The sequence below is a fragment of the Cynocephalus volans genome, chromosome 1, assembly GCF_027409185.1.
Source record: "Cynocephalus volans isolate mCynVol1 chromosome 1, mCynVol1.pri, whole genome shotgun sequence".
NCBI lineage: Eukaryota > Metazoa > Chordata > Mammalia > Dermoptera > Cynocephalidae > Cynocephalus > Cynocephalus volans.
In genome coordinates, this window is record NC_084460.1 from 270,763,202 (window position 1) to 270,775,662 (window position 12,461).

The 12,461-nt window shown below is 45.2% G+C and overlaps 1 protein-coding gene across 2 annotated transcripts in view; it reads left to right on the forward strand.

Moving 5' to 3' along the window:
* Window positions 1-12,461, forward strand: part of NRP2 (neuropilin 2) — a 114,408-nt gene that overhangs the window by 71,919 nt on the left and 30,028 nt on the right. For both annotated transcript variants that reach the window (XM_063095111.1, XM_063095118.1), the window contains exon 13: window positions 10,642-10,904. In XM_063095111.1, coding sequence (XP_062951181.1) covers window positions 10,642-10,904 — 263 coding nt within the window. The remainder of the gene's footprint in view (window positions 1-10,641; window positions 10,905-12,461) is intronic.

Sequence of the window (12,461 nt, forward strand, 5' to 3'; positions counted from 1 at the left end):
AAGGGTTGCCCATAGCCCTTCTAAACAGTGGAAGCAAGAGTTGTCTTCTGTCTCCACTGTCGCTTGCTTCGACAGTGGCGTTTTGGTAAATGTTTAACAACAGGTTTGCAGGGATTGGTAAACAACCAAACCTGTTATATAATGTTTGCCACTTTCAGTGATATAAATATTCTTACCGTGGTTCAATTCAAGCTACCAACACAACATTGGAGGTGGAGTTGGGCAGTGCAGTAATAAAGCTCTATGTGGGGGGTTTCCCATCCTGCAGATACACTAGCTACAAATAATCTCAAGAGCATAGATACTGGGAAAAATATTTTAAAATAATGAAGAAGTGTTGAGTTTGAGTATTCATTACCTTTGGTTTTTAATATAATTTATTGAGTTTTAACTTTATATAATTTAATGTTTAACAATGATTATATTTAACAACTGGCTTGCAAAATTCCAGAAAATTTTAAGAGTGTTTCTCACAAGCTGGTACAAGTTGGCTCCAGCACACCACACAGTAGCTTCCAATTTTCCTACACCTCTGGCCTGGACCTTATACCCCCATAATCATTTGAGAGGAAAGAGATTAATTCCAGAAATTTAGTAGATCAAAAGTTGCCAGGGTACAAGGGGGAAAGACGAGAAAATAAAAGGGGGACGGGGCCTCCCCTACTGCAGGCTTCCCCAGAGCTGCTCTCCTGCCCCTTACCCCAACTACTGTCTGTGCCCCTTGTCCCCAGGAAACAGCAGTGGGACAGACACTATGAGAGCACTTCAGGCCAGCCTCCTGACACAGTGTGCACTGCTTTCCCAGAGGGTCACAGCGTCTGCTCTGGAGAAAAACATTTTCATATTTCAAGTGTTTATCTCTTCAGTAGTTGAGTGCTCGGAGAGATTAATATCTGAAGATCACCAGGGCCTCAGGCAGCAGGAGCGAACACTTACCCCAGTCCAAGCCTTAATCACCCTCCCCCCACTTGTTCACTGCAATAATGTTTAATTAATATAATGAGCCTCCTGCATGTTGGAAAAAAATACTTATTTTTATAACCCAGCCTAGATTTTTCATTTCATTTCCTCTCCTTTGAGACTGGGTCCAATTAATTGGTTTTACCCAACCCCCACCTTTTATCCGAATGTAAAGAAGGTTGGTGGGGTGTGTGCATGCGTGTGTATACATGGTGTCTATGTGAGTGTGGGTCTGTGCTTTCCATGCATGGCTGTGCGTGTCTGTGAGGTGTGTGCAGACGGGCAGCTTGGCAGAGGCACTTTGAATAAAGGCAGTGGGGAGATTCACTGGCTCTTATTCAACATCTCTCTTCATGTTCTTTCTAAGAACTCTGGCCTCCTCCCTTGTACTCTTCTAAGCAAATTTTCTCTGAAAGTGTCTGAGGCCAGCCCTGCCCAGGCTACAAGGCCACCAATTAGCAAGTGACAGTTCTGGAAGAGCTTAAGTTTCCTCCCTGTGACCCCAGCCTGTACCTCTGTCCCTTTGCGCGTTTGCCTCCGCCACATCCTCCTCGGTCCTGTCCTCACCTGAATGCCCTATCGGTTGACCCTTGCTACTGGCTGGGAATTCTAGTCTTTGTTCTCATTCCAGTTGATTCATTGCACCCTGCGGGGTGGGACGGCTTGTCAGAGCGAGCTCAGAAGCAGGCAGAATTCCAACCTTTGGCTGAATGGATGGGGACAGAGAGAAAATGAGGGCCATCAAGAACTGCTAGATCTAATGTTGTTCCTCCCTTAAGATGCCGAGCAGGAAAATAATTATTTTCCTCCTCCAGAGGAATCCCTGAAGTTAGGAAAAGTAGCACTTGTAACCTGCCTCTGGGAAACAGAAGCCTAATATTGTTCTGAGAGCCCTTCCTTCCATCCTCTGATGATTTTAAAAACCGTTTTCTTTATTTCCCATTTTTCCTTCTCCTTACAGAACTCAATATTGGGCGTTAAGCAGGAGAGGAGAGAAAGCCCTTTCTGTTCAGGGTGGTCCTTTCTTCTTCACAAATCGGGGCCCTGAGGGGTGCAGTTGGGAGAAAGGAAACAGCTGTGCTTGGTTAGGGGCAGGGCAAACGCTAATGGGTTCAGAGTGGTGGTGCCTCCCAGGTCAACCTGAGGCTGGCGGTGTCACCCGTCCTTGGCCATTCCACAGACAGGAGACTATTCTGCTCCTTACAAGAAGCGTGCCACATGCTTTCACCCCTCATTAGGGAGGTAAACAGAAGTAATTAAATTTAAGAAAGGTGGTGCAAGTGTAGAGGGAGCGGGGGCTAAAGAGAAGCGAGGAAAGTCGAGAGGAAATAACCATGTTGAAATATCCTACACAGGCAATTTGATCACAAGTGTCTGTGGAAAATACTTACATTCCTTAAATATTTTCTGATTTAGTTGTTTTCTCATGTTTTCTTTTTTTTCCCTTTTCTTTTTCCTTTTAAGTAAGCAGTTAGTTCTGTTTTTTGGCTAGCGGTAATGGTTGCTTAAGGCCGACAAGACACCCACTGGTTTCATTCCACTGTTTTTGTTTTTTCGAGATAGTCTTTCAAGCCACTCTGAATTTCTTTTTTTAGCCAGTTGCTGTGGCTTAGCTGCCTGGAGTGTGTTCATACCGGCCCCTGGGAACCCTGTCTCAACTCAGTGACCCCTGGCGGTTGTAGAGGAGACTGCCCCACGTTCTTTGAGAAGCCACTTTGCCTTTTCTCTGGAGCCACAACGACGTAGAAAAGGTCTCCCTCAGTCGGAGCTGACATATTTTCTACAGACCTTCTCTGTGCTCTGATCATAAACAGAATTTCAAGAATGCTCAGACTCAGGTCTAAAGGAATGAAGCAAAAACTCCTTGAGGTGATAGGGTTATCTGTGGTGGCTAAAAATTTAAATTATAACTAATTAAAATTTCTACAGCTAAAACTTTAGTTCCACTATCGCAATAGTCACATTTCAAGGACACAGTAGCCACACTGTATTGGCCAGTGCACACATAGAACATGCCCTTCATCACATGTTGTATTGGACAGCACTGCTCTAGAGCCTTGGGGCCCTTACTGATGCTTTCGTTCCCTGGTTAGGTATAAGCCAAGGAGCAAGTAATTAGAGAGAGATGTGTCTTTTCTATGATCCCTTGATGGGAGTGTTCAGTGGCTGGTATTTTTTTTATTACAGTGTCTTTGTACTTCACTGAGCAACCATAGTAAAGTAAACAAGTAACATAGCATTCGATGGTACAGGAACAATTTTGGTCAATCAAAACGAACGTCCTAAGTAAATACTAAGTAATACCAATAATAATAATTGCTATTGTTCTTTAGTCTTTATTACTATTATTGTCAGGAATGAGACAAGAAGACTAGAGATAAAGGGTACTATACCAGGTCAGCTTCAGAGTCTTCAAGCATGTGGTATGCTTAAATGTGAGCTCTTTTCTACACTGGTTGACCTTGTGAAGTATGATTACAGTATTACTTCATTGCAATAACTTCAAATCATGGAAGTGAGATAAAGAAAACAGGCACAGCCTGTTTGGAATAGCATGCCATTGTGAAAGGACAGAGCTTTGGCTGCCTAGCTTGCATGTTTATGGGATTGCGAGAACAGAACCTTAACTCTGGATTCAAAAATGAGCTCAAGTGGGAGTAAGTCAAGAATCCTAATGTTCTGAAATATTCAAATTTTACAAATGGCAACTATTCCTTCTATGTCAGTGGTAGACTTGTTCACTCCATTGGGGCTGTCTTGATGCAGCTTGGGCCATTGAATAAACTCCACAAGAGTAAAGACCAGAGCTGTGACTCACTGTGGACATGGACATGAGAGGATTAAGCGAACTGTGGGTGGGTGTGGTGGGATTTCTTGTAGAGAAATCAAAGGAAATTATTGACAAGTGAACTTATGATGAGCTTGAATTTTGACAGTGAACTAGCTGTGATTCTGAATTAAAAAGCAACTCTCTGAGATCAAACAATCAGGTGGGACCAATGATAGCAAACAATCCAGATACTGGGTTGGTGTTAGGTTGAATTGTCTTTAGAAAGAGGTTGCTGTGGCTTGACTGGTGCACAGACACTGCAAATACAGAGACAGGAACTTCTCGGGCTGTGGTCCATGATAGATAAAGAACAGCTTGCCTAAAAGAAAGGCAACATTCAAGGAACAATTTCATCTAGAAAAGGAAAGAATAGAGGCCCTTCCTTAAGGAAGATAGGAAAACATCTCTGGCTTTGTAGAAAAGACACCAGTAGAGAAGAGAAGCTATTTCTTTTTTTTGAAAGTCATAATTGGCTGAGTTCAAGGGCAAAACCTTCCTGAAAGCTGGGATACCAAAACACAGCTCTAGGTAGATTCCTGCAAAGACCAGGCCTGAAACCTCCAGTATCCACAAAATGGTCTATTGTAAACCTTAAGAACATCCTGATGAGTTCATCCAAAGTCAATGTTTCCCTTAACTGGTTGTTAATTTGAGGACTTTAGCAGAGATAGACTGACCTTGGGAGGCCAGCTGAGGGGCTGACTCATGTTTTAAGCATGACCTATACAAAGAGACTACATCTCCTGCAGCACTAAATATTCTTTCAGATGGTTGTTCTAGTAGGAGGGCAAGATGCTAGCCAGGAGATGTGTGTGTTGGACAGATGGTGCATTTGGCTTTGTGATAGCCAAGAGGATCAAGCTGGTGATTTATTTCAGGGTTTGGTAAGGTGTAGACACAATTGATTCCATTGCTGTTGGGCCAACCATAGTCACGTGTTCACATGACACTTAAGCAGCTAAAGCCAGATGTGGCCGTAAATCGCCAGGTAAATATCAAGAGACCCGTTCTAGAGACAGCAGCAGGTTAAAATGCCTGAACGACCCTGTACTCTGCACTTCCCCCCGCCCCCGCCCTTTTGAACTCCTGTTGTTCATTCCCGTGTGATTGTTTTCCCTTTGTCACTGGCAACAACAGATGTTTTGAGTCAAGGACCCAGCAAAATGCCTCCCAAATATGTCAGGTCCAGGAGGAGAGGGATTGTATCTCTGGGACATTATTTCTTCATTCTCTTTCAGCAACTGAACGTATTTCCTCTCCATTGTCTTTTTGTTGGAAGCTGTCCATTGCCGGCATCGCAGCCATCAGCTACAAGTACAAGGGGGCAGCTTCCAGCAGGCAGGGCTGGTCCATTGCCATGTTCCAGCAACTTCTTGACAATCCAAAAGGATTTTCCTTTGGGTCCAAGTAAATCAGTAAAGTAGCCCCCCACCCCCACGCCATGCCCACCCTTTCTTTACCAAGAAATCGACAGCCACTGTGCATGCACTTAGAACTTCCTCAGTGTTTGGCAGTCGGGGGCCATGAACTGGGATATCCCAGAAAAACAAACTTTGCTGCGGCACACGTGTTCAATCCCAATATCTACGTATGGGTGCCGTGACCTAAAAAGCTGAAACATTTAACGTGGAAGAGGGGTCAGTGGAGACCCACCACTGTAACCAGAGCCCTGGAAAGTGGACATGGAAAGGGGCAAGGGTTGTGTTTCCTGAGGAAGTGAACTCTAAAGGTCTTAATTCTTCGCAAGTGAAAAATGTTTCTAAGTCAGAGGACAGAAACTGGCTATGCTCCATCAGGGATAAAGGAGGAAATGTGTCTCAATGACAGCAGGAAAACTTAAAACTGAATGTAAGAAGTTCCTGACATTAGGAAAGACAGACCACAGTGAGGCGTTGCACTTGCAGAGGGAGAGAACATACTTACAGATACAAGGTGGAGTGGGGAAAGGGGGATGGAGACGGGGGTCAGGGATAATTGGGGGGCAATTGGGTGGGAGACAGAGGGTATAATCTCAATTTGTGGTAATGGGCATACTGCCAGTATGGATTTGGCCATCATATCTTAGGCACAAGTGGTGACAATTTGCTCTGTACGCCATGAATATTTATAACCAATACAAAATATAAATAAATTAAAATTTTTTTAAAAAAAGAAGTTCCTGACAGTTAGGATTGTGACTTAGAAAATGCATTGCCAATGTGGCTTATGGAAACTCCTTCTCTGGAGAACTTAAAGCAAAGGTTGGACAGCTGTTCTCAGGGATGTTTTCAGCATGGTTCCTCTGGGAGGCAGGACTGGCCTGCACTGAACGATCTCTTGAGGTCCCACTCATGTCCCACTCATGTAATATTTTGCTTCACCTACCATAGGTTGACACAAAAGACTTGATAAACAGTGCATGATGGACAGCTTGGGGCTGGCTGGTTTCTGGGGTTAGGGCAGATCTGGGGAACTAGTCTTATTCCAGAGAACATCTTTACTGTCCTTGGGCCAAACCATACTTCTTTTTGAGTCTTGGATTGGCCTGCCCAGGTTACTGGTGGTCTTTCTACCCTTTCCTTTCAAAATAAAATAAAGGCAAGCATAGGAGGCAGTGTGTATAGTGACAGTAGCAGTAGTAATAACTGTTATTGAGTGCTCACTGTGTCCCTGCTACTGTGCAAAGCACTTTACATGGCTCATTCCACTTACTCCTCCCCCAACCCTGTGCAGTCATAACTTCGTTATATCCATTTTACAGATGGAAAGACTGAGCCTTTGAAAGGTTAGTGAGCATCAGGCCAGGATTCCAATCCATATGAGAGGCCATGCTCTGGCAAGTTTGCTGAGTCCAATCAGGATTCAAGTCCTGCTTCTGTCACTCTCTAGCAGTGGTCTTGGGCACACTAGTTCAATTCTCTGAGCCTCAGTTTCTTTTTTGGTAAAAATGGAAGAAATAATACTGATTTTATTATCAAAAAATAAAAAGATTACATCAGATAAGGTGGATAAAGCCTCCAGTGCAATGTCTGGCACATAGTAAGTGCTCAATTTGTTAATTATCTTCCACCTGCTTTTCTCTGCTCTTCCTGGGGCTTTTCCTGGTCTGAGTCATTCCTTCATGATGTCTCTGGTTCTAATCAGGCCTCTCAGTGACAGGCAGGGACATTTTGCAGCTCAGTGTCTCTCTGACTGATGTCTACTGCTAATTCCTTAAATTTACATATCATCTTTCTTCCCTGGAGCTCATAGCACTTAACAGACAAGTGGGGCACAAATGATTTAACGAAGTGAAATGCAGAGGCCTGCTTGTCTGGAGATTCTGCGAACTAGTGGATTAGCTCAGACGTCAGCGCTGAATTATGATCCTTCAGCTGCTCGTGCTTAGCACGCCACTAGCATTAACTCCCTGGTCTTGCAGTGGCCCTTTAAATCATCCCTAGTGATTATCATCTTATTGTGGGAGCGAGAGGGGAGGGGAGAAGGAAGGGGAGCAGAGCGGAGGGGGCTGCCCAGGCCCTGGAAGAGGCAGTCCGTGCAACCTTGGGCCTAGTTGTGTCTGGAGTTTTAGGAACAGGGTGGGTAAATCGAACAGACCCAGATGAAATCCAGTCAGCCCAGTTCTTAACACCTCCATGCACATTTTACTTACCAAATTCTAACCTTTATGCTATGATTCCCCTGCCGCTTAAGAATGTAAATTCACACAAGTGGCAGAATTTCTGCCAAGCAATTTTCAGGCAGCAAGTGGGTCTTATTTGTGAAACTGTGAAGGGAGAAGGCTGGATAATAAGTCTCTGAAATCTGGTTTCTTTTATATATGAGGTGGAAACAGTAAGGGCTTGGAAATTACCAGGAGCATGGGAGCACTGGGGAGTTCTCACTGGTGTCTCAGTGGACTGGGTGCTTCCACAGGTCACCCTGTTATTATTAGTTCACCTCACCTTTGAAACGGGCTGTTGTTGGCTCAGGACAGTGGAGAGAATTGTGAAGGGATTATATGAATCGGAGGGATTACCAAAGGCTGGATGATTGTCCCTCTGTCCTCATTTCCGATGTATAGTCATCCCTCAGAATCGGGGGTGAGGTGGGGGGAATATTGGTTCCAAGACTCCGCGTGGATACCCAAATCCATGGATACTCAAGTCTCATATAGAACAGGATAGTATTTGCATATAACCTGTGCACATCTTCCCATATACTTTAAATCATTTCTAGATTACTTATAAATACCTAATGCAAAGGAAATGTCATGTAAATAGTTGTTATACTGTATTGGTTTTTATTTGGTTTTTTTATTGTTGTGTTGTTACTTTTTATTGTTTTGGGGTTTTTTTTCAAATATTTTTCATCGTTGGTTGGTTGAATCTGCAGATGCAGAACCCACAAATATGGAGGGCCAATGTATAACCTTATATCATTCTTTACCCATGTGTTTGTCATGCATTTGCTCATTCATTCATTCATTCAGGGAACAAAATTTTCTTGAGTAGTGGCATATATATGGCATTATCTAGGGACAGGGAGAAGAGGCAGTACTAAGCCTTACATGTGTAGACCAGGACCTTACAATCCAACCGGGGCAATAAGAAAGACACACATAAAACAGTTAAATTATAGTGACAGGCAGTGGGTGGTTACCTGCTGAAATCCACAGAAAATGGTCTCAAGTCCTTATAAGAACAAGTTAAATTCAGTGGTACAGTCAGTAAATGCTGGATTGATTGAGAGGAGGGAGATTCATGTTGCGTGTGCCAGCATGGTTAGGAGAAGAAACAGCAAAAGAGATGCAATAGGTGGAGTGGTGGGGGAAGTGAGGAATTATAGGTAAGAGGAGGAAAGGCAGGAATGGGCCCAGGAGGGAAGCCAGTTTGCCTCAAACAGAGTGTGATTGATTGCAAGGACTTGGGCAAGGTACCTGCGGTGCAGCAGAAATGAAGAGCTTACTACATGAAGGCAGGACAACCTGCAGTCAAGTCTGGGCTCCACTGTCTAACTAGCCTCTCTACCCTGAGCAAGTCACGTTAAACTTTTTGAGCCCCAGTTCCTTCATCACGTGTGAAGTAACGTTAGTAAGCAATCGTATAGCAAGGATGAAATGAAATAATGCATACAAACGTGCTTTGTAACCTGTTCAGCATTATGCAAATATGAGTTATAATTATAATCATTAATCGCAGTAGTAATGAGATCTGATAGGGGAAGCACAGGTTTAGAAGATCTTTGAGTGCCTGGTTGTGGCATCCATATCTCCTCCCTCGGCAGACCACCATTTAAATTCCCTTTTGTAGACAGCTGCCTTTTAGTTATCTGTGCTGACTTTGGCCTTGAAGAGGTCAAATGTTGTGGGATCTGTAGAAGATGTGGCTCTGGATGGTTAAAGAAGCACAAACTGAAATCCCACATACACATCCTAAACTGATATAATTTGACTTCAGGGAAAGATAGCTTCTGAAGCAATAATCCCAAAGAGTCCAAAAGCAAGGGTATTAGGGGATCCAGGGAGTGGGCAAGACAGCCAGGGTAGGAAAGAGCTGTTTGTGGGCCACTGATGGGAGGTCTGTCACAAGCTCAACTCTCAGCTAGAAAGATGGTGTCAGTGGGAGCAATAACAGCAAAACCAGTGGTCCCAGGAGAGTCACGATGAGTCAGGGCTCTGGAGTCTTAGTCTGTCCTTCCCTGACAAACCTAGGGTGTTGAGTAAGAAAGCTCTGTGCACATGTCTCAGATTAACATGCATCACATTAACATGATCCTAAGGTGTCTGATGCACCCACATTCCGTGCTAGGTATGTAGTGAAAAGTGTCCCTGCCGTAGTGCAGAAGTGTTCAGGATAAGATGCTCCCGTGTGTCAGGGCCAAAAAGAGGTAATAAGATCTCTCCTCAAAAGCCACCCTGCTCTCTGTACAAGGGGCCTGAATGCTCCAGCACAAGTTGGATTTGCAGGATCCCCACACCTGTGTTTGCAAGGCGTGGGGTCCGCCAATGGTAACGAGAACTCGCTCGTCTGCATAAGTATCTGATATGTTTGAAACCAACCAGCCAAAAGGGCTGTTCTCCAAACATTTGGACTGGTGAACACTTAATTTCCCAGAACATGTATATTCTCTGCTAAACACATAGTCTTTGTTAATAGTAATGACAGCACATTTACCATTGGAGCCGTGTGGGCCTGGCTGTCTGAGAAAGGCCAAGTTCAGGCCTCCTTAGGCTGGATAGAGCAGGGAGTGGAGTGTCAGCCCCAAGTCACCCTGCTCAGCCACCACCCCCTGCTCTGCTTGAAGCTGACACTGAGTCACAGTCACTAGAGCCCAGCCATCAATTAGTAGCACTGGCAGAGACAGAGGTTTTAAATGTCTTCCATTTGGACAGTGCCCAGCTAAGATGACAATGGCTTGAAGCATAAGCCACCTGGCCGGTCACCTTCCTATCTAGCAGCCACCTCATCCCTGGCAACTATTCATGAGACTGCATTGGCCCTTTGGGTAAACCAATGATGACTAAAACATGGGTCGAGCCTCTCAGGAGCCAGGGAAAGGAGACAGGCACATTTTCAACTAGCCAAGACCTAAGGCCGCCTGCGCCATGTGCTGTGCATGAAATAAATACAAAGAGAACAACACAGAGAAATAGCTGGGAGGGACTGATTTGGCTTAGAGACCCAAGAAAGGGCTTCAAGAGGACACAGCGTTGGAATCAAGGCTCTAAAGGAGCCTTAAGGAAGGGACGCAGAGCCTGGAGAACAAGGACATGAATGAACAAACACCACCCAAACTCCAGTCCCATCTTTTCCCTTGTGGGGCCACAGCTGCAAACTGGTGTCTTTGCCAAGCGTTTACCAAGAAACTCTGCTTGGGTTTGTTCCCCCCAGATGACAAGAATTTCCTGCGGCTGCAGAGTGACGGCCGGAGAGAGGGCCAGTACGCGCGGCTCATCAGCCCACCTGTCCACCTGCCCCGGAGCCCGGTGTGCATGGAGTTCCAGTACCAAGCCACAGGCGGCCACGGGGTGGAGCTGCAGGTGGTGCGGGAAGCCAGCCAGGAGAGCAAACTCCTCTGGGTCATCCGTGAGGATCAGGGCAGCGAGTGGAAACATGGGCGGATCATCTTGCCCAGCTACGACATGGAGTATCAGGTGGGGTAGCGAAGGGAGTCGTGTGTGGAGATCCGAGGGAATCGGTGTGATCAGTATTTCAGTATTTCAAAGGGCCGTGCCCATTCATCATTGGGGGACATAGTTAAGCTGCTGTTTTCATTGTGTTTCTCACGTTGCCATAGCAACTAAATGACACTCTTATTTGTTATTCAGAATGTGCCTATCTCTGCACCCAGACTTGGTTCTTTGTTCCTCCTATTGCCTTTTATATTGCTGAAATCTTTGCCAACAAATGTTTCTTCTCTCCATTTCATTTTAGATTGCTATCAGGTAGGCTGACAAAGGGACACAGATGCCAGGGAAATAAACACAAACAAACCCTCCACACACAAGAGAAGAGGCCTGTCGAGCCCTTCAGAATCCAGGCAGGAAATGGGAATAGCCTCCCAGGCCTGTCCCGGGGAGCATGAGCACAGGAAAGGGAGCGGATGCTGCTTGTGCTCAATGGCCAGCAGACCCGAGAGCATCCTAAATGAGTGGTTTCTCTCTCAACAAGCAGCTCCAGGAATTGAGCGCTGTTATCTCTGTCCCACAGAGCAAGAGACTGAGGCACAGATGGGTATGTGCAGCTGTAGCTTGCAACTTGGGTAGGAGTAGACACGCTGTGGAAGAGGTGACTGAGAATCAGCCAAAGCATTAACCTGCTCCTCCCCAGACGAGGAGCAGCAACAGATGGCTGGTGAGACAGCCAACTGCTCGCTCAGCTTGCCAGAGGACATGTGCTAGTTTGCAAAGAGAGCCTGGGGAGGGCAAGAATGAGGAATGATTGAAGACCATGGAGCAGAGGTGCTTCTGTGTGCAGCCTGCAGCCACTCTCTGGAGGTCGTAAGGTGCCCTGACACCCTCTCCGCCTCTACCAGTTCCCATTTATTAACCTTAATGCATTGTCCTGTAAGTTCCTGTTTACATTTTTGTCTCACCCACTAGATGGTGAGCTTCTCCAGGCAGAGGTCTTGTTTTATTAGGTTTTGTTACTATCTTTGTGCCTGGCACGTAGTAGGTGCTCAGTAAACCACTGGTGGAAAAAACAAATCACTGTCCTCCCCGTTGCAATAATGGAACCCTAAGGTGACGTATAATAATAAGCCATCAGGCCCTGTTACCCACAAGGCAGTCCAGATCTGTGAGCTGTTTTTCTCACATTATCTCCACCTGCTCATGTCCTCTGAGTTTTCAAATACCTGGGTTGGGCATTTGAAAGATTTATGAGAAAGGAACCTCAAAAATAGCGAGGAAAATTTCAACCCCCCTTTAAACGTGCCCTGATTGTGGTCCTTTTAATCAATACATTCTAGGTACTGGACAACAATATCCGTCACCTTGTTATATTTTCTTATCCCCTGGAATATGCATTTGATTTGAACCAACTCTTTTTAAATTAAGATTGCAAGAGCTGCAGACATGTGGTCAACAGATGTGTACCAGGTGCCATCACACGAATACACACACACACACGCACACACACATACATTGAGCAGTTAACAGAAAACTGGAAACCTTTGCACTGTTTGGACCAGGAGGCTCAGTTAACCATGG